We start from the raw sequence: 23,671 nt of genomic DNA, 5'->3' as shown, positions 1-23,671 counted from the left end.
TCCCCCTGCTTAAGCCAGTACATGTCTGAAGTTTGCTAGAGAGCATTTGGATGATCCAGAAGAGGATTGGGAGAATGTCATATGGTCAGATGAAACCAAAATAGAACTTTTTGGTAAAAACTCAACTTGTCGTGTTTGGAGGAGAAAGAATGCTGAGTTGCATCCAAAGAACACCATACCTACTGTGAAGCATGGGGGTGGAAACATCATGCTTTGGGGCTGTTTTTCTGCAAAGGGACCAGGACGATTGATCCGTGTAAAGGAAAGAATGAATAGGGCCATGTATTGTGAGATTTTGAGTGAAAACCTCCTTCCATCAGCAAGGGCATTGAAGATGAAACGTGGCTGGGTCTTTCAGCATGACAATGATCCCAAACACACCATCCGGGCAACGAAGGAGTAGCTTTGTAAGAAGCATTTCAAGGTCCTGGAGTGGCCTAGCCAGTCTCCAGATCTCAACCCCACAGAAAATCTTTGGAGGGAGTTGAAAGTCCGTGTTGCCCAGCGACAGCCCCAAAACATCACTGCTCTAGAGGAGATCTGCATGGAGGAATGGGCCAAAATACCAGCAACAGTGCGTGAAAACCTTGTGAAGACTTACAGAAAACGTTTGACCTCTGTCATTGCCAACAAAGGGTATGCAACAAAGTATTGAGATGAACTTTTGTTATTGACCAAATACTTATTTTCCACCATAATTTGCAAATAAATTCTTTAAAAATCAGACAATGTGATTTTCTGGATTTTTTTTCCCTCATTTTGTCTCTCATAGTTGAGGTATACCTATGATGAAAATTACAGGCCTCTCTCATCTTTTTAAGTGGGAGAACTTGCACAATTGGTGACTGACTAAATACTTTTTTGCCCCACTGTAGGTATCCCCCCAAAGTCAATACTTTGTAGAGCCACCTTTTGCTGCAATTACAGCTGTAAGTCTCTTGGGGTATGTCTCTATTAGCTTAGCACATCTAGCCACTGGGATTTTTGCCCATTCCTCAAAACAAAACTGCTCCAACTCTTTCCAGTTAGATGGGTTGCGTTGGTGTACAGCAATCTTCAGGTTATGCCAGATTTTCAATTGGATTGAGGTCCGAGCTTTGATTAGGCCATTCCAAGACATTCAAATGTTTCCTTTTAAACCACTCCAGTGTAGCTTTTGTTAGGACTTGGACTTTGTTGGCCTCTAGAGGCCGCTATCATTCCTTTTTTGTCGTCATGTTTGTTTTGACTGCTAGAGGCCGCTATTGTTTCTGTGTGTTGTGTTTTGTGTTTCCATGTGCCTTGTGCCCCGCCTAGTCCTCATTATTGTCACCTGTGTTCTATTTAGTTTGTGTATTTATACTCCCTCAGTTTGGTCTCTAGTCACGGAGTCTTTTTTCTATGCTGTTTAGTGCTAGTTACCTCTGTCCCGTGTGCCTTGCCTATGTCCTTGTGTTCTTTGTATTTTTGCTTTCTTTTGGACTTTGTGGATTTTGTTTTTGACTTTTTGGATCTTCTGAGTGTTTGGATTTTTACCCCTTCTTTTCTGGTTATTGGCTTTTGTATTGACTTTGAACTTTTGGATTTTTTATTTTTTCCTTATATCTTCTGAGCGTTTTGGATTATACTTTTTGGATTTTTTGCATTGTAAATAAACTGTTTTTTGCTACTCTACTTTCGCCTCACGCCTCTGCACTTGAGTCATTCCCCTGGTGGCCTAGTGGGGGTTTGCTGGATCACTACACCAGCGACCTGGGTTTGATTCCCAGCAAAACCCTAACAGAAAGAAAGACTCCGTCATGACCGACTCAGCAGAGGCTTCGACAACTGTCTACCCAGCCAACCTTCAGGGAATTATGGCTGCTTTAACGCGCTTCGGAGCTATCATGGACATACACTTGCAAGCCAACGTGAGGCCCTTGCTCGTCATGAGGTACTGCTTCAGCAAATTGGGAAAACCCTGGCACAGCTGACTCCTCTGCCTCCATCTCCTGCTCCACCACCTGCTCCCTCTCCAGTGTCTCCTGCCACGCTGTCTCTTCCACCTTGCGAACCCAGTGCCAACTCACCTTTGAGCTCCAGCCTACCACCTACACTACGGATCGCTGCAAGATTGCCTTTGTGATAACCTTGTTAGCTGGTAAGGCATGAGCTTGGGCAACAGCCATCTGGCAGCGACAGGGACCTGGGTGCTCTGATTTCAAGCTGTTTACGGAGGAGATGCTTCGTGTCTTTAACCAGGCGGACATCAGTAAGGATGCAGCCAGGAAGCTCATGTCCATCCGACAGGGAGGAAGCGTGGCAGACTACGCCATCTCGTTCCGGATGCTCGCAGCAGTAAGTGGATGGAATGAGACTGCCCTTGTTTCAACCTTCCACCATGGTCTGTCTGGCCTCTATCGGATGCCCAAGTGACCTCGAAACACTGATCTCACATGCCATTCATCTTGACAACAGGATTAGAGAGCGCCGCCAAGTCCAGAGCTTCCCCGGCCTCACCGCCTCAATCTGGAGCCTGTCTACCTCCTCCAGCGACTGTCCGGAGCCCATGCAAGTGGGCCGTACCTGTCTTTCTGCGTCTGAGAGGGAGCGCAGAAGGAGGGACAAGTGCTGCATCTACTGTGGCAAGCCTGGCCACTTCCGAGCATCATGTCCCAAACTCTCGGGAAAAGGACCGCCCCGTCCAGCCGAGGGAGGGTTGTGACGGGGCCCGCCCTCTCTCCCGAACTTCCTGGCCAAGGAGTCTACATCCATCTCCATCTCCATCTCCTGGGGTGAGTCCGTCCACTCTTGCCAGGCCTTGTTAGACTCCGGGGCGGCTGGAAACTTTATGGATGTTCACTTCGCCCAAAGAATCAATGTCCCGACTGCACCTCTTGAAGTCCCACTGTCTGTGTCTGCCCTGGATGGCCAAGCCTTAGGTGATGGAAGAGTCACCCAAGTTACTTCTCCAGTCTTTCTCCAGTCTCAAGGTCACAAAGAAGAAATATCCCTGCACCTTATTCATTCGCCAGAGTTCCCAGTCATTCTAGGCCTTCCCTGGCTTACCCGCCACAATCCTCGTATAGACTGGGTAACAAGCCAGGTTGTGGAATGGGGTCCTGCATGCTATGCCTCGTCTGCTCTCCAGCTCTCCTGTGTCTTTTGCCGAGCCTCCTGATCTCACAGAGTTATCTCAAGTTCCCACAGAGTACTGAGATCTTAAAGAAGTTTTCAGCAAGGGCAGGGCTGCCGTTCTTCCTCTGCACCGTGCCTACGACTGTGCCATCGACTTGCTTCCTGGGGCTACCCCTCCTCGCGGCAGACTGTTTTCCCTCTCTCAGCCAGAACGCAAGGCCATGGAAGAGTACATCAAGGACACCCTGGCCTCTGGGTTCATTCGACTCTCCACCTCATCTGCTGGTGCCGGCTTCTTCTTCGTCAGCAAGAAGGATGGGGGCTCCGGCCATGTATTGATTACAGGGGCCTGAACAAGATCACTGTGCGTAACCGCTATCCCCTTCCGCTGATGTCCACAGCGTTTGATCTGCTCCAAGGCGCTACTATCTTCACCAAGCTGGACTTACGGAATGCATACCACCTCATCCGCATCCGACAGGGAGATGAGTGGAAGACTGCCTTTAAACACCCCGTCAGGGCACTATGAATACCAAGTGATGCCCTTCGGACTCACCAATGCGCCAGCTGTCTTTCAGGCCCTTATCAACAATGTCTTGAGAGACATGATCAACCTATATGTCTTTGTTTACCTCAACGACATTGATTTTCTCCAAGACCTTGCAGGAGCATCGCCACCACATCCGCCAGGTTCTCCAAAAGCTGCTAAAGAACAATGTTTGCCAAAGCCCAGAAATGTGAGTTCCATGTCCCCAAGGTCTCCTTTCTGGGTTTTATTGTACAAATGGGACAACTCCAGATGGATCCAGCCAAGACCCTGGCCATCCGGGACTGGCCCACTAACCAAGTCCATTAAAGAAGTTCAGCGGTTCTTAGGGTTTGCTAACTTTTACCGCAAGTTTGTCAGGAACTTCAGTTCTGTAGCAGCGCCCATTTCGGATCTCACCAGAAAGACAGGTGGATCCTTTGTCTGGTCTCCACAGGCGGAAAAGGCATTCAGGGACCTCAAGCAATGCTTCTGCATGGCACCCATTCTGGTCCTCCCGGACACTTCGCAACCATTTGTCGTCGAGGTAGACGCCTCGGACAGTGGCGTCGGCGCGGTCCTCTCTCAACGTTCGGATGGAAGGTTACACCCCTGCGCATACTTCTCCCACTGCTTGAGCCCTGCGGAGTCCCGGTATGATGTGGGGGATCGGGAACTGCTCGCAGTTAAACTGGCTCTTGAGGAGTGGAGGCACTGGCTGGAGGGAGCACAACATCCATTCCTGGTTTGGACGGACCACAAGAACCTAGAGTACCTCCAGCAAGCCAAGAGACTTAATCCACGACAGGCTAGGTGGGCCTTGTTCTTTAGCCGATTTAACTTCACCCTATCGTACCGCCCTGGCTCTAAGAACACCAAACCGGACGCGCTTTCCAGGCTATTCTCGTCCAACAACAGGGAAAGTGAAGTTGGACCTATCATCCCTGTGTCCCGGATTGTGGCCCCTGTCCGCTGGGGTATTGAGGAGGCCATCCGACAAGCTCAACGCCAGGACCCCGGCCCTGGGACGGGGCCACCGGGCCTCTTGTACGTCCCTCGTCAAGCCCGGGCCAAGGTTCTCCAGTGGGGTCACTCGTCCCCTCTCACCGCCCACCCGGGAGCTCGGAGGACCCTGGAATTCTTGAGAAGACGCTTCTGGTGGCCAAGCATAGAGAAGGAAGTGAGGTCATTCGTTCTGTCCTGCGAGGTGTGCACCAGAAGCAAGAACCCATGACAGCATCCCCAGGGCCTCCTGCATCCTCTGCCCATTCCCCGGCGTCCCTGGTCCCACATGGCAGTCGACTTCATCACGGGTCTTCCTGACTCACAAGGTAACACTGTCATTTTGGTTATCGTCGACAGATTCTCTAAGGCCTGCCGCTTCATACCGCTGTGCAAACTCCCTTCTGCTCTTGAAACTGCCAAACTTATATTTACCCATGTCTTCCGAGTCTTTGGTCTCCCACAGGACATCGTCTCAGACCGGGGGCCCCAGTTCTCCTCCCGAGTGTGGCGCGGGTTCTGCAAACTCATCGGGGCCACTGCCAGCCTCTCTTCTGGGTTCCACCCCCAGTCCAATGGCCAGACTGAGAGGCTCAACCAAGACCTATAAACCACCCTGCGAGGCCTGGTGATGGATAACCCGACATCGTGGAGCACCTGGCTGCCATGGGCAGAGTACGCCCACAACACCCTGCAGTCATCGGCCACCAAGCTGTCGTCGTTCCAGTGCCAATTCGGGTTCCAGCCACCTCTGTTCCCGGACCAGGAGGAGCACGCTGGGGTGCCCTCGGTCAACCAATATGTGAGACTGTGTCGCAAGACCTACAGCAAGGTCAGGAGGACCCTCATCCAGACCTCCAAGGCCAACCAGACTCAGGCCAACCGCCATAGAAGGCCTGCCCACGTTTTCCGCCCTGGGCAGCGGGTTTGGCTGTCCGCCAAGGATCTTCCGCTGCGGGTGGAGAACCGCAAGCTTGCTCCTCGCTACATTGGCCCCTTCAAGGTGGTGCGCAGGGTGAACCCTGTCGCTTACCGGCTCCAGTTGCCCCGGACTCTAAGGATCAACCCCACATTCCATGTTTCCCTGTTGCGGCCCGTACTGTCGTCCACATATGCCCCTGCCCCAGGAATCCCCTGTGCCCCCGCATTTTCCAGGGTCAGACTGTGTTCACTGTGCGCCGCCTGCTTGACTCCCACCGGGTCCATGGTGGGCTCCAATACCTAGTGGACTGGGAGGGCTATGGCCCTGAGGAGCGCTGTTGGGTCCCCGCCCGGGACATTTTAGATAAAGAACTTTGTCGGGACTTCCATTTGGCCCATCCTGAGCACCCTGGGAACGTCAGGAGACGCTCCTTGGGGGGGGGGGGGGGGGGGGGGGGGGTGTCCTGTTAGGACTTGGACTTTGTTGGCCTCTAGAGGCCGCTATCATTCCTTTTTTGTTGTCATGTTTGTTTTGACTCCTAGAGGCCGCTATTGTTTCTGTGTGTTGTGTTTTGTTTTTCCATGTGCCTTGTGCCCCGCCTAGTCCTTATTATTGTCACCTGTGTTCTATTTAGTTTGTGTATTTATACTCCCTCAGTTTGGCCTCTAGTCGGAGTCTTTTTTCTATGCTGTTTAGTGCTAGTTACCTCTGTCCCGTGTGCCTTGCCTATGTCCTTGTGTTCTTTGTATTTTTGCTTTCTTTTGGACTTTGTGGATTTTGTTTTTGACTGGATCTTCTGAGCGTTTGGATTTTTACCCCTTCTTTTCTGGTTATTGGCTTTTGTATTGACTTTGAACTGTTGCATTTTTTTATTTTTTCCTTATATCTTCTGAGCGTTTTGGATTATACTTTTTGGATTTTTTGTATTGTAAATAAACTGTTTTTTGCTACTCTACTTTCGCCTCACGCCTCTGCACTTGAGTCATTCCCCTGGTGGCCTAGTGGGGGTTTGCTGGATCACTACACCAGTGACCCGGGTTCGATTCCCAGCAAAACCCTAACAGCTTTAGCAGTATGTTTAGGGTCATTGTCCTGCTGGAATGTGAACCTTCATCCCAGTCTCAAACCTCTGGCCGACTCAAACAGGTTTTCGTCCAGAATTGCCCTGTATTTAGTGCCATCCATCTTTCCTTCAGTCCTGACCAGCTTTCCTGTCCCTGCAGATGAAAGATATCCCCACAGCATGATGCTGCCACCACCATGCTTCACTGTAGGAATGGTGTTTTCAGGGTGTTGGGTTTGTGCCACATGGCATTTCCCATAATGGCCAAAAAGATAAATTTTAGTGTTATTTGACCAGAGAATTTTCTTCCATGTGTTTGGAAAGTCTGCCACATGCTGTTGGGCAAACTCCAAACATGTTTTCTTCAGCAATGGCTTTTTTTCTGGCCACTCTTCCATAAAGTCCCACTCTGTGGAGTGTACATTATGGCTTAAAGTGGTTCTATAGATAGATACCCCCATCTCCGCTGTGGATATTTGCAGCTCCTTCAGTGTTATCTTTGTTGCATCTCTGATTAATGCCCTCCTTGCCTGGTCTGTGAGTTTTGGTCAGCGGTCTTCTCGTCAGGTTTGTAGTGGTGCCATATTGTTTCCATTTTACTATAATGGATTTAATGGCGCTCCCTGGGATATTCAACGTTTGGGATTTTTTTATAACCCAACCCTGATCTATACTTCTCCACAACTTTGTCTCTGACCTGTTTGGAGCGCTCCTTGGTTTTCATGTCGCTTGCTTAGTAGTGTTGCAGAGTCAGGGTCCTTCCAGAACAGGTTGATTTATACAGACATCATGTGACATCATGTGACACTTTGATTGCACACAGGTGGATCTTAATCAACTAATTATGTGACTTATGAAGTGAATTGGTTGGTTTAAGGGTTTCATACGAAAGGGGGTGAATATGTGAATGCACACTCCAGATTTCTGTTTTTTTTCCATCTTAATTATTGTTTGTGTCACAATAAAACAACAATTTTCACCTTTAAAATGGTAGGCATGTTGTGTAAATCAAATGGTGCTAACCCTCCAAAAATCCATTTTAATTCCAGCTTGTAATGCAACAAAACAGGACAAACACCAAGGGGATGAATACTTTGCAAGACACTATGTATATGTATAATTTTAACTACCGGTATGTAATTATGTAACTACCATGTAACCGTAACCACGTATGCACTCTTAGAAATTGATTACAGAAGTTCATCTTGTGTTATCAAATATGTATCAAGTTCTGGGTTTTGCAAATACACAAGGGTATCATTACATTATCCTAACAAGCCCCTTTATCTCAGAAACAAGCCACAAAGAAGCCTGGAACATATTTTGGCAAAACCAACAATACAATGGCACAGAAACTGAAGAATATCCTGTTATAGATACCAAGTGTCAGGCTGCACAAGCCAAAATTGATGTTGATAAAATAGAAGGGATTTACATAAGATGCCCATCTTTAACAGCTGTTACATTATAGTTACATTATAGTTAATGTGTGACTACACAAGCATTACAGACACACTGGAGACAAAGACAGAGCTTGGCATGACGCACAGAAAACCATTAGACTTAATAAGAAAATGGGCTGTTGCATTTCAAAAAGCCACAGCAGGTGCGTATAGATTAAAACATCTGGTTTTATAAGCACTTCACTTTATGAGAATATGGCAGAAGTTGCTGGAACATTAAATAGCAAATTACATTTTGAAACCCCCCCACAGATATCTGTATTTCAGGAATGCTATAAAAACCATATCTGCTTCCAAAAATGATTTTGTTGGTGAAACTGTATTTTAGAACAGAGTTGTTAAGAAAATTGTCTTAATCTTTAATGGTTTATCAAACAATACAGATAAATAATTGCTTATTTCATTAAAAAGGTGGTTATCCTGCTTTTAAAACCCTGCTTTAATCTGCATAGGGAAGGCTGGATCTAAAAGTGCCAGTAACATGAAATATGATTCAAATTTGGTTTGATATAGTCAGGAAAATGAATTACCATTAATAACCGTTGGCCAATATTTCCAGCTAAATGACATCTGATCTCTTTTACTCAGGTACTGATCTGAGAACTCCTGTTCTGTCCAGCTCTAAAATCACAGGCTGTTAAATATGTGCTGATATGCCACCAGTATTATTACATCAAATTTTAGGCAAGAGGGAGGTCAAAGCCAAGGCAGTTTCCTGTTTCAAGAGAGACATGCTTTGTGTCTGCCCTCCAGCCACTATTACATCCTGCTGGGCCTCCAGATTAAATCGCATCACCCCTCGCCAACAGCAATCCACTGTTCCCTACCACAGACACATAAGACATTACAGATGATGCCTCAAGCAACCCCTAGATAACAATGGCCCAAGTGAGCATGTGTCCAGACTGTGACCTTTCAGCTATCTTGGTTGTAGCTATCCAATAGATTCTCTTAGCAAACACAGTTTCAATGTGAAAACAATTAACATACAGTATTGATAGCAATCTTCATGGATAAATATGATTTAATAGCAGCTGACTGCTGAATATATATTAAAAAAAAGTACAATGATTTTACAGAACATACCCTCGAAATGTGTCTAATGATTTTAAACGGGATGACTTTGGTTGGCTTTGGTCCATGCTGGCTTGATTTGTGGCTTCTTCCTACACAACAAGCAAACAACAAATGTCAAAGGAACAAATACAGTATGTCCTATTTGAGAATATAACAAACACCACAATGGATATTATTATTACTGAATCAGCTCAACACGTCCCTGCAAAGAAAATACAGGTTGTAAATTATGACAGATGTATTGGATAAACATGGGAGCAAATGTGCAATAGTCTGCACATCTGTGGTATCTGTTGCCTTTGTTAATATAGTGGACAAGATGAATATGTTTGGTGAGCATGAACAGTTTCTCTCATTTCACAAGTAGAGGTTCCCATTTCCCATATGGCTTTGTTCTGGCAGAAAGATCCATCACAAAGGAATTAGCACAAACATCTTCCTGCTCTGGCTCTTTCAAATCGCTGTATGTAGTGCTACAGACCAAGCTAATCAAACTAGGAATCTTAGATGAGCTAAATCAAACTAGAGCTCATTCTACATTGAACAGACAAAAATCACAAGAGACATCAAATAATGTATCTGACATTTGGTATTTGTTTTTTTCTTCTTCTAATATACCTGGTAGTAGACAGTAATTGTATTTTTTACTCTGCAATATTAGAAACTGCATCGTTACCAGCGAGGTGTCTTAGCGAATTCGTCTGTTATCACACTTACCCTATCCGTAGAGTATTTAGCCCTGCAGCAGCAAAGGAGATTTTTGAGCCTTAATGTGCAGCTACATCTATAATACATTAAATAAATTATTTAATATGATTGTATAATATACATATCATATGAAGGACTCCAAATAATGTAAACCTTCTGATCATCATCATTTATAAGGAATTTATCAATCAATCAATGATGCATTATAATATGTCTCACTACTAGCATCTGCGCCATGCACTCATACACTGCTAGTTAAAGTTTTCCTGAATAATAAAGTCATTACAGCAGCCCAGAGCCCAGACATGCCATTGCCTGATTAGGAATCAAATGCAGGAAGCAATACCGCACACCCATTGTCAGAAATTTTGTTTCGACTACAAAACAAGAAAAGTTTAATATTCAATACAATTTATTCCATTCACTAAGCTAAACTGTGTTCAAATTGTATGGAATTGTAGTGCAAAATTCTCCAAGGTATTCCAATCTAAATACCTTATCACACTCAAAAATCTGGTATAATTAGGACATAAGAGAAGAATACTAGCTGTTGCTTTGATTTTTGATTCATTCAGATTGTGTTTGAACCAAGTGTTGATAAAAAAAAGTGTTACCTGGACAGAAAAGGTATAGAGGCCCAAATAAAGGCCAAAATGACTAGAACAAAAGCAGCTACCCACAAAGCTGTGAAAATAAATTTAAAATAAATATTGATTGTCTCAGTTGCAAAACTGATTAGTAAAATATTTGGCTGATGTGATTATTTTATAAAAGTGTAATTTTTATAGTATGGTCAATGCATGAGTAGGAAATACTTGAGTAATTGTACTTCTTCATAAAGTATTACTTTGGCATATTTATAATTTCCTTGAATATTATTTAGATTATTAATTACAATTCCAAGAAAGAAACTTACTTTTTTATTTAGACCATCAAAGTACTCATTACAAATCACAAAAGTCTCTTCTCTCATCCAACCAATGACTGTATGCTACACAGTGTGGTCCAAAAGTCTGAGACCACATTGAAAATCAGGGACTCTTCCACAATTAAAATAGGAAATAAATAGGTTTTAGAACAAAGAAAGTAAATGTTCAACATTGTGAACATGAAGCCATGGCCTAACAGTTAGAGAAACAGCTTTGGGAATAGAAAGTTGCTGGTTTGATTCCCTAGCCCAGCAGGAATAGCTGAAGTGCCCTTGAGCAAGGCTCCTAACCCCCAACTACTGCCCAGTACTACTCTAGGTATGTTGTACCATCACCTGGATAAGACATCTCCTAAATACTGTTAATGTAATTAATATGGAAAATTCTACACTGTTTCTAGGTCTCCGTTTAAATGTAAGGAAAATGTGATATTGACCATGTTAACTACTTTGAATGCAGAAAAGCTCTCCAAGCAGAGTATTTTAAAGCTACATTTTTAGTTATTGTGACATCAAATCTGATCGTCGATTATGACGCATTTGGCCATGTGCATAACTGCTTTGTACAAAATCTCAGATTGTCCTTATACTTAATCTATTCTACTGAAACGTGTGTTCAGGTGACACTCCAATGGATTTGATCTGAAATGGAATATAAGGTTTTGCACACACTTGTGTTCATGCTAACTCAAGTGCACACTGTCATTAAAGCAAAAAAAGGGGACATACCAAATACTACAAAATTCATGAAATTCATGTAAATATTTCAAAGATTCTCAAGTAGTTGTTGTTAATATAATTCAATGAAAATCACTATTAAATTAGAAAAGAATGGAAGATAGAAGCATTTTCACTAGTGACCTCAGACTTTTGGAGCCAACTGTATATCAGTTGAATGGACTCCGTTTAGGAGCCTATATTCAGAAAAATACTATCAACAACCACGGTCAACTGTGATGAACGCCATCTAGGTTTTGCGACTAATTCTTCCTACACTAAACCATTTAGACACATGAAAGCACCATTAAAACACCAGAATGTTTTTTTTTTTTTTGGGCTTTTTTCACCTTTATTGGATAGTACAGTATAGAGACAGGAAATGAGTGGGAGAGAGAGAGACGGGGAGGGATCAGGAAATGACCTCGGGTGGGAATCGAACCCAGGTCCCCGGATTTATGGTATGGCGCCTTATCCACCTGAGCCACGACACCCCCCAACACCAGAATGTTTTTAATTTCGAAAAATATTTGGAGTGAAATAATTACATGCGTTTGAGCCTTACATTTACATGCCTACATGATTCTTACGAGCAGGGTTGAAACTCAATCACTGTGTATCACGGGGAGACCCTCAAGAGCCTAATAGTTTCCTGTTGCATAGCACAACCCCCCCCCCCCCCCCAATTTGTCACTGCAAAATCAATCTGTGCAACTGAAACCCTGGATCACCAGTAAGCCAGTGTGGAGGGGAATGATTTTTTTCAGTGCATGATGGAACACATGACATGGTCTGCCAGAAGGTATCATCTATGATAAAGGTTCCTGAAGAAAAAGTGAAACACTGGTAACCACTAAAGGTACAAGGGGAGGCATTTGTGTGGAAAAACAAACACTAAAATGGCCATTTAATCAGCAAGTGAATACACACCATGACACAAACGCTGTGACGTACTGAAACTGTTGTGATGGCTGAGCTGAAGGGCTACTAGGCCATGACCAGGAAATTAATTGACACTATTTTTAAACTGCAACTACTTCAGTGTACAGTGGTGCTTGAAAGTTTGTGAACCCTTTAGAATTTTCTAAATTTCTGCAGAAATATGACATAAAACATCAGATTTTCACACAAGTCCTTAAAGTAGATAAAGAGAACCCAGTTAAACAAATGGAGACAAAAGATATTATACTTGGTCATTTATTTACTAAGGAACATGATCCAATATTACATATCTGTGAGTGGCAAAAGTATGTGAACCTCTGGGATTAGCAGTTAATTTGAAGGTGAAATTAGAGTCAGGTGTTTTCAATCAATGGGATGACAATCAGGTGTGAGTGGGCGCACCCTGTTTTAAAGAACAGGGATCTATCAAAGTCTGATCTTCACAACACATGTTTGTGGAAGTGTATCATGGCACAAACAAAGGAGATTTCTGAGGACCTAAAAAAAAAGCGTTGTTGATGCTCATCAGAATGGAAAAGGCTACAAAACCATCTCTAAAGAGTTTGGACTCCAACAATCCACAGTCAGACAGATTGTGTACAAATGGAGGAAATTCAAGACCATGGTTACCCTCCCCAGGAGTGGTCGACCAACAAAGATCACTCCAAAAGCAAGGCGTGTAATAGTCGGCGAGGTCACAAAGGACCCCAGGGTAACTTCTAAGCAACTGAAGGCCTCGCTCACATTGGCTAACGTTAATGTTCATGAGTCTACCATCAGGAGAACACTGAACAACAATGGTGTGCATGGCAGGGTTGCAAGGAGAAAGCCACTGCTCTCCAAAAAGAACATTGCTGCTCATCTGCAGTTTGCTAAAGATCACGTGGACAAGCCAGAAGGCTATTGGAAAAATGTTTTGTGGATGGATGAGAGCAAAATGGAACTTTTTGGTTTTAATGAGAAGCGTTTTGTTTGGAGAAAGGAAAAAACACTGCATTCCAGCATAAGAACCTGATCCCATCTGTGAAACATGGTGGTGGTAGTATCATGGTTTGGGCCTGTTTTGCTGCACCTGGGGCAGGACGGCTTGCCATCATTGATGGAACAATGAATTCTGAATTATACCAGCGAATTCTAAAGGAAAATGTCAGGACATCTGTCCATGAACTGAACCTCAAGAGAAGGTGTGTCATGCAGCAACACAATGACCCTAAGTACACAAATCGTTCTACCAAAGAATGATTAAAGAAGAATAAAGTTAATGTTTTGGAATGGCCAAGTCGAAGTCTTGACCTTAATCCAATCGAAATGTTGTGGAAGGACCTGAAGCGAGCAGTTCATGTGAGGAAACCCACCAACATCCCAGAGTTGAAGCTGTTCTGTACGGAGGAATGGGCTAAAATTCCTCCAAGCCGGTGTGCAGGACTGACCAACAGTTACCGGAAATGTTTAGTTATTGCTGCACAAGGGGGTCACACCAGATACTGAAAGCAAACGTTCACATACTTTTGCCACTCACATATGTAATATTGGATCATTTCCTCAATAAATAAATGACCGAGTATAATATTTTTGTCTCATTTGTTTAACTGGGTTCTCTTTATCTACTTTTAGGACTTGTGTGAAAATCTGATGATGTTTTAGGTCATATTTATGCAGAAATATAGAAAATTCTAAAGGGTTCGCAAGCTTTCAAGCGCCACTGTATCTACTATACAAATTAATTGTCTATCCAGTTATAGTATTGCAAATAAAATCTTGAGGTTGTCCTTATACATTAATGAAAATACTAGAGCTTATTTTACCAAGAGTGTTTTTGTTAATTAGGCTCCAGCTTGCCTGCGACCCTGTAGAAGAGGATAAAGCGGCTAGAGATAATGAGATGAGATGTATATTTCAAAGAAAAATCACTGACATTATTTTGTGACTTTCACAGAATGTTCTAATAAAGTCTAGCAGGCCTGACAATGTCCAAATGAAGCACTTGTAATGTCTGTTTACAACACTACACAAATCATGGCTTATTCTTCAGAATCAGTACAATTGCACTTACTTAGGCATTTTGAACAATTCTTCAAAAGAAATTTATCAGGAATTGATCACAGTGATGATAATAATAATAATAATAGAAAGCATTTAAAGCCTCTAACAGCTAGTTCACAGAAGGTCATTACATCAAATGGTTATGAATACATCTGCTGGTGTGTCAGAGATCTTTAATGTTTTTAGTATAAAATCCATCCATTATCCGTAAGTGCTTATCCTGCAAAGGGTTGCGGGCAAGCTGGAGCCTATCCCAGCTGACTATGGGCGAGAGGCAGGGTACACCCTGGACAAGTCACCAGATCATCCAAGGGCTGACACAGAGACAACAATTCATACCTACGGTCAATTTAGAGCCACCAATTAGCCTAACCTGCATGTCTTTGGACTGTGGGGGAAACCGGAGCACCTGGAGGAAACCCTCGCAGACATGGGGAGAACATGCAAACTCCACACAGAAAGGCCTTCGTCAGCCACTGGGCTCAAACCCAGAACCTTCTTGCTGTGAGGCAACAGTGCTAACCACTACACCACCATGATGCCCTGATATAAAATAATACTATAAAATAAAATAAGAGATATTCAGATCACTTTTGTTTCTTTCTGACTCCAATTAATGCATGCTACAAACACGTCAAACCCCAAATCCATGACAGGCTTTTACAGTATTACAAACGTACTATTGACATTACATACAAAAGAAGACCCCTGCTTCTTATTAGTAATATTGCAAATAAATTCAAGTCTGTATATTCTGCTTGACTATTTATTCTCAGCAAATTATGGCAATATTGGGGAAAAAAAACTACAGAAGTTCCCTTTTAATATTCAGTGAAAGCATAAGAGTGTCCAATGGCACTAAAAGTACATCCATTTGTTAGCTAAACCTATGAGCAACCCTGATCAGGATAAAGTGGGTACTGAAGGTGAATGAATAAATACATGAATGAATAAGCCTCTGTTAATGACACTAAGAAAAATACTCTATGGGTCTATTCAAGCCCCAATGTGCAATGGTCAGCTTTTTTCTGTGCTCTCTGCCTCCAGCCTGCTGATCACCAAGCCGATTACTTAAGCTGTAAGAGCCCACCGGAGCCTGCATATAATCACTGGACAGCGCAGCTAATGGAAGCTCATCATGTGGCCTACAGTTTCGCAACACTGTCCATATATCTAGCAGATAATGGTTACTTATCCTTAAAGTCTGATCTACAACGTAATCTGCGCTATTGTAAAATAGACTCTGTATTATGGAGCATGGTGCTTTCAAAATCCCATTATGTCTTAATCCTCTGTGCTCCTCTAATGTATTTCCCACAATGCTCCTCTCATGGGGCAGTTTCCAAAACAAACATGGCAGAAAAGCTTTCCTTTGAGCTGTTTTTGAAGAAAAGGGCAATGTATTGAATCAATATTGCATGGCTCCAGCCCCTGGGATGCAAAAAAGCACTTCTCAGAGAAGATGTCTAGATCACAAGATCCATGTTTCCCTTCTGCTAAATCAATCAAGGTTTATACAAATCAAAGAGAATCTTTGAGTTCATTCAATTATAGATAGCAATGGTTAAAGTGTTACCATTGTTACATCTGTTATACAACTACACACAAATAAATAATCTGATCTGAAGTGATGTGTGTGGTGACATTGGGGAAAGCGAGACTAATATTCCCACAATAGAAACCCGTCTGCAATTTATCCGGATATAAAATTAACTGTCAGAAAGAAGACATAAAGTTTAACATACTTTTACATAATAATTCAAATAGTTTGTACTTACGTTGATAGGTGCTATGTGGAAACTTATCCAGAGAAATATAGCAGGTTACACTACCGGTAAGTGCATCTCCAGGTGTGACCCAAAGAGAATAATGTCCTGCCTCTTCAAATTGATAGTTTAAGCTGGAATGATGGAAAAGGAAATATTAATAAGAACAATGAAACATCCAGAATTTTACTAATAAATGACAAATCCAAAATTACACTATATTAGAGTTTACCATATTTTATATAGCATTTTAAAACTTGATCTGGTTCCATCCATGTTGAAATATTTCAGATTATACATGGAGATGTGCATTTTTTTTTAACATAGTATAGACTGTGGTAACAATTTCCATGACTCATAGACAATTATTTATTAACAGCATTTTAAATATTATGTATTATAGACACGCACATAATGAATTGCATAAATCCAGTTTTATTGCTGAGAGGAATAAAAAGCAATATTATATGGAAACGAGTGCTTTACTGCTTCACTTGTATTTTTCATACAGGTACTAACTACATCCAGGACATGGAGAACCAAAACCGTGACATAAATCTCTATATGTCACTTGCGAAGAAATTGATGAATTGTTTTGATAAATTTAGGTACTTTGTGTTTGTGAATGTGTCTATATAATAAAAAGAAAATCACAGGTTGGCTTGAAGATATGAAGTTTATCTTCTTGCATTGAAAAACTTACATTTTTCATACCAAATACATCACGAATCTGAGCGACATATTTTTCGATATTTCACTCCAGTGATGTCACTCCCAGTGTTTTCCCACTGAATGGATGCGCATTGTAAAGATAGTGAATCTGTTCAAAATTAAAATTCATTTGATTAACTTGTGCAAGGACGCGTTATCCTAATGGGCTTCATGGGCAGCTGCCCAGGGCCTTGGCCACTAGGGGGCCTCGGAAGTAGTGAGATCGGAAAATATGAAACGATATTTTCAGAAGTTTTGATCATATTGATAACATTTTTGATGCATTTCGCCACCCGTAAGGAAGCTCACCTTGTCCCGTCGCATAAATCACCCGTCATTGTCAATATGATCACTGTCCACCATGTCTTCACACGCTACGCCAGCTTGAGTTCAATGATTCAATTAATGACTTCGCTTTCCAGAAAAGTAGGAAAGTGCCCTTGTAAGTTGACCCATGGCTGTCAAACTGAATGCGCAAAGCTGTGTGCCACTGCTGTTTGGGACATTACGTGTGTGAAAGGATGAAATGTTTCACACAGCCTAACATTTTGAGATTTATTTCTGAGAAGCAAGATATTTTTCTTTCTTTGTTATCGCTCTTTGTTTTCACAAGTTAAAAGTCGCCTGGATTCCAAAATGAAAACGAACGGTTATATACCAAATGAATGTTCTTGTTCTGAATACTAAAGAAACTGTTGTAGGCCTGGGTTATGTTCTTGACATGTTCATTGACTCACTCATTCAAAGGCTTCTTGAGGCTAAACTTTAGTTAACCAGACTTGTTAACCGTGATGTCTGATGGATTTTTTCACCATGCAATTGCCTATTTCGCCATTGCTTTTTCTCGATTAAATAGGTGTTGATGGATATAAAGTTTTATCGTTCAATAGTATTTCTAATTGTGCCACTGTCATCATTATTTAAGTTTCTGTGTCTAGTTAGACAGGCACGTCTGAGGGGGTGAATTTGCTGAGCGCAGTTGACAACAGGCGGGGGTGGGGCCTCGGGGGTGTGCCTGCCCAGGGCCTCGGCAAGGGTTAACGTGGCCCTGAACTTGCGTATTATTTTGTTTGGATGTGTCTATATAATATAAAGAATATTACACTGTGGCGGCGGCACGGTGGTGTAGTGGTTAGCACTGTTGCCTCACAGCAAGAAAGTTCTGGGTTCCAGCCCAGTGGCTGACGAAGGCCTTTCTGTGTGGAGTTTGCATGTTCTCCCTGTGTCTGCGCGGATTTCCTCTGGGTGCTCCTGGCTGGGATAGGCTCCAGCTTGCCCGTGACCCTGCACAGGATAAGCGGTTACGGATAAGGGATGGATGGACTACACTGTGGCGCGAAGATATGAAGTTTATCTTCTTGTGTTGAAAAATAGATCATTCCTTCGCTTCGCTCACTTGTGATATATATATATATATTCACCACTTGAAGATAAACTCCATATCTTCACGCAACCGTGTAATATCCTCTATGTATGCCATTAATAAACGGCATGGTGGTGCACTGTCGCCTCACAGCAAGAAGGTTCTGGATTTGAGCCCCAGTGGCCGTTGCATGCCTTTCTGTGTGCAGTTTGCATATTCTCCCCGTGTCTGCGTGGGTTTCCTCCAGGTGTTCCGGTTTCCCCCACAGTCTAAAGACATGCAGTTAGGTTCACTGGCTACTCTAAATTGTCCATAGGTGTGAATAATCTAGAAAATAATCTAGTAGAAGGCAACGGGAAACCACTACTGTAATTCTTTCCTAGAAACTCGGACCTGCTGTCAAGCAGAACACTAAAGATGATGCCACTAATAATAATATGTTATATACACACTATATGGCCAAAAGTATGTGAACACCTAAACAGTCATAACTATGTGCATGCTGACCATCCCGTTTGCTGCTATATTAGCCTCCATTCTTCAAGGGAGGATTTCCATTAAATTTTGGAATGCATCTGTGGGAATTTCTGCCCATTCAGCTGCAAGAGCGTTAATGGGGTCAGGCACTGATGTCAAGCGAGGAGGTATGGCACATAGTCTGCGTTTCAGCTCATCCCAAAGGTGTTCAGTGGGGTTGAGGTCAGGACTCTGTGCACACCAACCTTGGCAAACCATGTCTCACTTTGTGCACAGCAGCACTGTCATACTGGAACAGATTTGTGCTAGGCCCTATAGTTCCTGTGAAGGAAAATCTTATTTACAGTATACAAAGACATTCAGGGCAGGACAGTGGTGTAGTGGTTAGCACTGTCGCCTCACAGCAAGAAGGTCCTGGGTTCGAGCCCAGCAGCCGGCAAGGGCCTTTCTGTGTGGAGTTTGCATGTTCTCCCTATGTCCGCATGGGTTTCCTCCGGGTGCTCTGGTTTCCCCCACAGTCCAAAGACATGCAGGTTAGGTTAACTGGTGACTCTAAATTGACCGTAGGTGTGAATGGTTGCTTGTCTCTGTGTCAGCCCTGTGATGACCTGGCGACTTGTCCAGGGTGTACCCCGCCTCTCACCCATAGTCAGCTGGGATAGGTTCCAGCTTGTCTGTGACCCTGTAGAACAGGATAAGCGGCTACAGATAATGGATGGATGGACAAAGACATTCAACACAATTGAGTGCTTCCAATTTTGTGGCAACAGTTTGGGGAAGACCCACATATGGCTGTGATGCTTATGTGTTCACATACTTATGATTAAATAATGTACCGTATTATGAAACAAACTTGGGTCTGCCTTAAGAAATTAATTATTACATCAAATATGCTTTTAAATTTTAAGTTTAAACAATAGGACACTATTTAATCCATTCAACTCACAGACTATTGTTCAGGTATTTAACTTAAAGCACACTATTCAGCGACTTGTAGAATTATACAAGATTCAGTAGTCATATTTATATAGCATCCTGGCCCAAGAGTCACCAGATCTGAGGCATTCCATGGACAGTTGTTATTAAAAGGGTGGTGGGGTGTTAAACCGGTTTTTACTGCACATACATTGTCTTATGCCATTATTTTGCATTATGCATGGCATGCAACATGTTATTTCACATATTATATATACAGGAATTGCAAGTGTTATTCATAGACTCACTTATTAACCTCTGAACCTTAAAATCCCAGGAAAGGAAAGCTTTTATTTTATTGCTACGGTTAAGGCTCAGTATTCATGAGGCTTGAGGGAGCCATCTAGAGCATGATGGGTAGAAATGCAGTTCTTGACAACATTCTACCATCTCCTCTTTCATTCCAAAAATGTGTGTTGCAAGCATTCATTGATCGTTCTGGGGATGACATACCAGCCGCCATGTTTATTGGAGGGGGAGGGGGAGGGGGAATCAATCGTGGTTCCATCTGGACAGGGATCCTACTATTGATCTTCAAGAAGCACAAGACTAGACCTCAGCCTGGGGTAATGAAGTAAAGGCACAGCACCTCATTTTCTGCAACTAGATACCCGTTTAATATCCCACCACCCTTTTAATAACAACTGTCCATGGAATGCCTCAGATCTGGTGACTCTTGGGCCAGGATGCTATATAAATATGACTACTGAATCTTTGTGCTTAACAAAGATGGTTGGGGGTTCTGTGCATACTGATGATATCTTAATGGCTCTTTTCTTTATTTTGAATGTCTGCTCCTATTAATCCCAAATGGCAGCAAGATCAATAGCATGCGAGATATCATTCAAAGGCCAGCACCTAAAGTCAGGTCAAATGCTGACACACGATGGTCTATGCCGGTTTAGAGATTGCAAATGGAATCTTCTGCTATTAAGGCTGTATATTTAATCCATGTCAAGGTGCTTCAGCCCACATAAATGGAATGAGCCTGTCCATATGGACACTGATTTATAGATAGGGATGTTGATGTTAAGTAATTCATTCAAATGAAAAAGGATTTTGCACATAAGAACAAAACAGTGCATGATTTCAGTTTTATTCCATTGCAGTTCAAACAGGAAATATTTAGATGTGAATCTGAAACAGACTGGATATTAGTGTACAGCTGTAGTGTAACTTTAAATATTACCTGCACAAAGTGTTAGTGGCATTCACCGGGGAGGCTTTCAGAGTTAAAGTGAAAGGTGTGCTCAACACCACAGACACATTTCCTGGTCCAACTTCCATACTTGCCAAAGGTTGGTACAGACACTGCAGACATTATGTTTGCACATTATTTTTATACCACTTTGCCAGCCATAGACTTGCATTAGTTTTTAAAAGGTAGGTGTAATATGATGTATAATATTTATTATTCTATCCACATTGACCGGATATGAGCAATTGTGTGCTCTGATTGGCTACTCTACTACTAGGATATCGGCTCATATACCACGAGTAGAAAAAAAAATGGCAGCTTTGTCATCAAGTATTTACAACCCCGATTCCAAAAAAGTTGGGACAAAGTACAAATTGTAAATAAAAAACAGAATGCAATAATTTACAAATCTCAAAAATTGATACTGTATTCACAATAGAACATAGACAACATATCAAATGTTGAAAGTGAGACATTTTGAAATTTCATGCCAAATATTGGCTCATTTGAAATTCCATGACAGCAACACATCTCAAAAAAGTTGGGACAGGGGCAATAAGAGGCTGGAAAAGTTAAAGGTACAAAAAGGGAACAGCTGGAGGACCAAATTGCAACTCATTAGGTCAATTGGCAATAGGTCATTAACATGACTGGGTATAAAAAGAGCATCTTGGAGTGGCAGCGGCTCTCAGAAGTAAAGATGGGAAGAGGATCACCAATCCCCCTAATTCTGCGCCGACAAATAGTGGAGCAATATCAGAAAGGAGTTCGACAGTGTAAAATTGCAAAGAGTTTGAACATATCATCTACAGTGCATAATATCATCAAAAGATTCAGAGAATCTGGAAGAATCTCTGTGCGTAAGGGTCAAGGCCAGAAAACCATACTGGGTGCCTGTGATCTTCGGGCCCTTAGACGGCACTGCATCACATATACCCCTTTTCCACCAAATCAGTTCCAGGGCTGGTTCGGGGCCAGTGCTGGTTCACAACTCGTTCAACTTGCGAGCCAGCTGAGAACCAGTTTGCTTTTCCATAGCTTGCGGTGCTAAGGGAAGACACGTCATTACGTCGCTGTATACGTCAGTTACGTCGCTACGTTTGCATAAACCTTGGCGCGAATATCGAAGCAAAAACAACACGGAAGAAGCAGCAGCAGCAACAACAACAATAATAATAATGGATGACTTCGCGTTTGTATAGCTGCTGCTTCTCGTCGCTTAAAAATGGTGATCTTTCGCGGTCTTGTTATTGTTGTTGGTCTTAACAACTCCGCCCCCCCGCTGACGTAAGCGGTTCTTTCCTCTGGCCCAGCAGAGAGTTGGTGCTAGCCTGGAACTGGTTTTTCTGGCCCCAGAGCCAGTTCTTTGTCAGTGGAAACAGAAAACCCGGTTCCAAACTAAGCACTGGCCCTGAACCAGCCCTGGAACTGCTTTGGTGGAAAAGGGGCAATACAGGCATGCTTCTGCATTGGAAATCACAAAATGGGCTCAGGAATATTTCCAGAGAGAGAGAGAGAGATCTTTATTTTCATACTAAACACTAAAATTTACAAATAACAAAAACATAAAACAGACAAATAGTATGATGCTGCCTAGAAATAACTGAAAAGCTAATTGAGCTAGGCAGCAAATCTTTTTATGATTAATTGAAAAAGTCAGATGAGGCACAAATACAATCAAACATTGACAAAAAAGGAAAAAAAAACAATGAGAAATGAAAATGAAGATGCAAAAGCATAAAAACCTAAAAAAAAACCAAAAAACAACTAAACAAACAAATTTGGAAGAGACTAATATGAATTTAAAAAACTGGCTTTGATAGAAGACTTGAATTTACCAAGATTGAAAGATTTAAATGATTCATTAATACTATTCCAAATTACTGCTCCTTTAAATCGAATATTAAATTGACCAAAATTAGTACGAGCTGGAGGCAGAGAATAACTTGACCTTGAGGCCAGCCTGGTATTGTATTTATGCCTTGTTCTGACACTTAAGAAAAAATTATCAAAAAAAGAAGGCAAAACATGTGTGTTGAATTTATACATAAATATAGAATTACAATACAAGACTATATCACAAAATTTGGGAATGTTCAGCCTTTTAAAAATATGAGAAGTGTGTTCAGTAAATTATGAAAAAGTTATAATTCTTACAGCTTTCTTTTGTAATATTACTAAGGGCTTTAAAGTTGATGGGTAGGTGTTTCCCCATACTAAAATACCATAAATTAAAAATGGGTAAATAAGAGAATAATAAAGTTGCACAAGAATGTTCTGAGGAACATAATAGCGAAGTTTAGACAAGATTCCAACACCCCTAGATAATTTCTTTGACAATTGATTAATATGCTCTTTCCAAGTAAGATGAGAATCTATTATTACTCCAAGATATTTAATACTAGATTTTTGTTTAACTGGCTTCTGATTCAATGTAATTATAAAAGGGCTTAACAATTTCTTTTAAAATGGATGAAAAAAAATATCACAAAATTAGTTTTATCTACTGTATATTAAGGGATAATTTGTTTGCACACAGCCAGACATGGACTCTCTCAAGTTCTGAATTAATTTTGACTTGTAGAGAGTCCAAGGAGGACTCCGTAAGAAGTAAATTGGCATCATCTGCAAACAAATGTATGTCAAACAGCTTGGAGCAATTACTAAAATCATTTATATATAAGACAAAAAGAA

At 42.2% G+C, this 23,671-nt stretch overlaps 1 protein-coding gene across 1 annotated transcript in view; it reads right to left on the bottom strand.

The window, feature by feature from the left end:
• The window catches only part of si:dkey-192p21.6 (uncharacterized protein LOC565246 homolog), a 61,593-nt gene that overhangs the window by 31,886 nt on the left and 6,036 nt on the right, over positions 1-23,671 (bottom strand). The window contains exons 3-7 of the mRNA XM_060924768.1: positions 20,969-21,090; positions 16,266-16,396; positions 10,472-10,541; positions 9,867-9,933; positions 9,159-9,238 (exon numbers count right to left, since the gene is read on the bottom strand). Coding sequence (XP_060780751.1) covers positions 9,159-9,238; positions 9,867-9,933; positions 10,472-10,541; positions 16,266-16,396; positions 20,969-21,090 — 470 coding nt within the window. The remainder of the gene's footprint in view (positions 1-9,158; positions 9,239-9,866; positions 9,934-10,471; positions 10,542-16,265; positions 16,397-20,968; positions 21,091-23,671) is intronic.

The sequence above is a fragment of the Neoarius graeffei genome, chromosome 7 (assembly GCF_027579695.1).
Source record: "Neoarius graeffei isolate fNeoGra1 chromosome 7, fNeoGra1.pri, whole genome shotgun sequence".
Lineage (NCBI taxonomy): Eukaryota > Metazoa > Chordata > Actinopteri > Siluriformes > Ariidae > Neoarius > Neoarius graeffei.
Note: the sequence above shows the minus strand (reverse complement) of the source record. Positions and strands in the feature narration are given on the sequence as shown.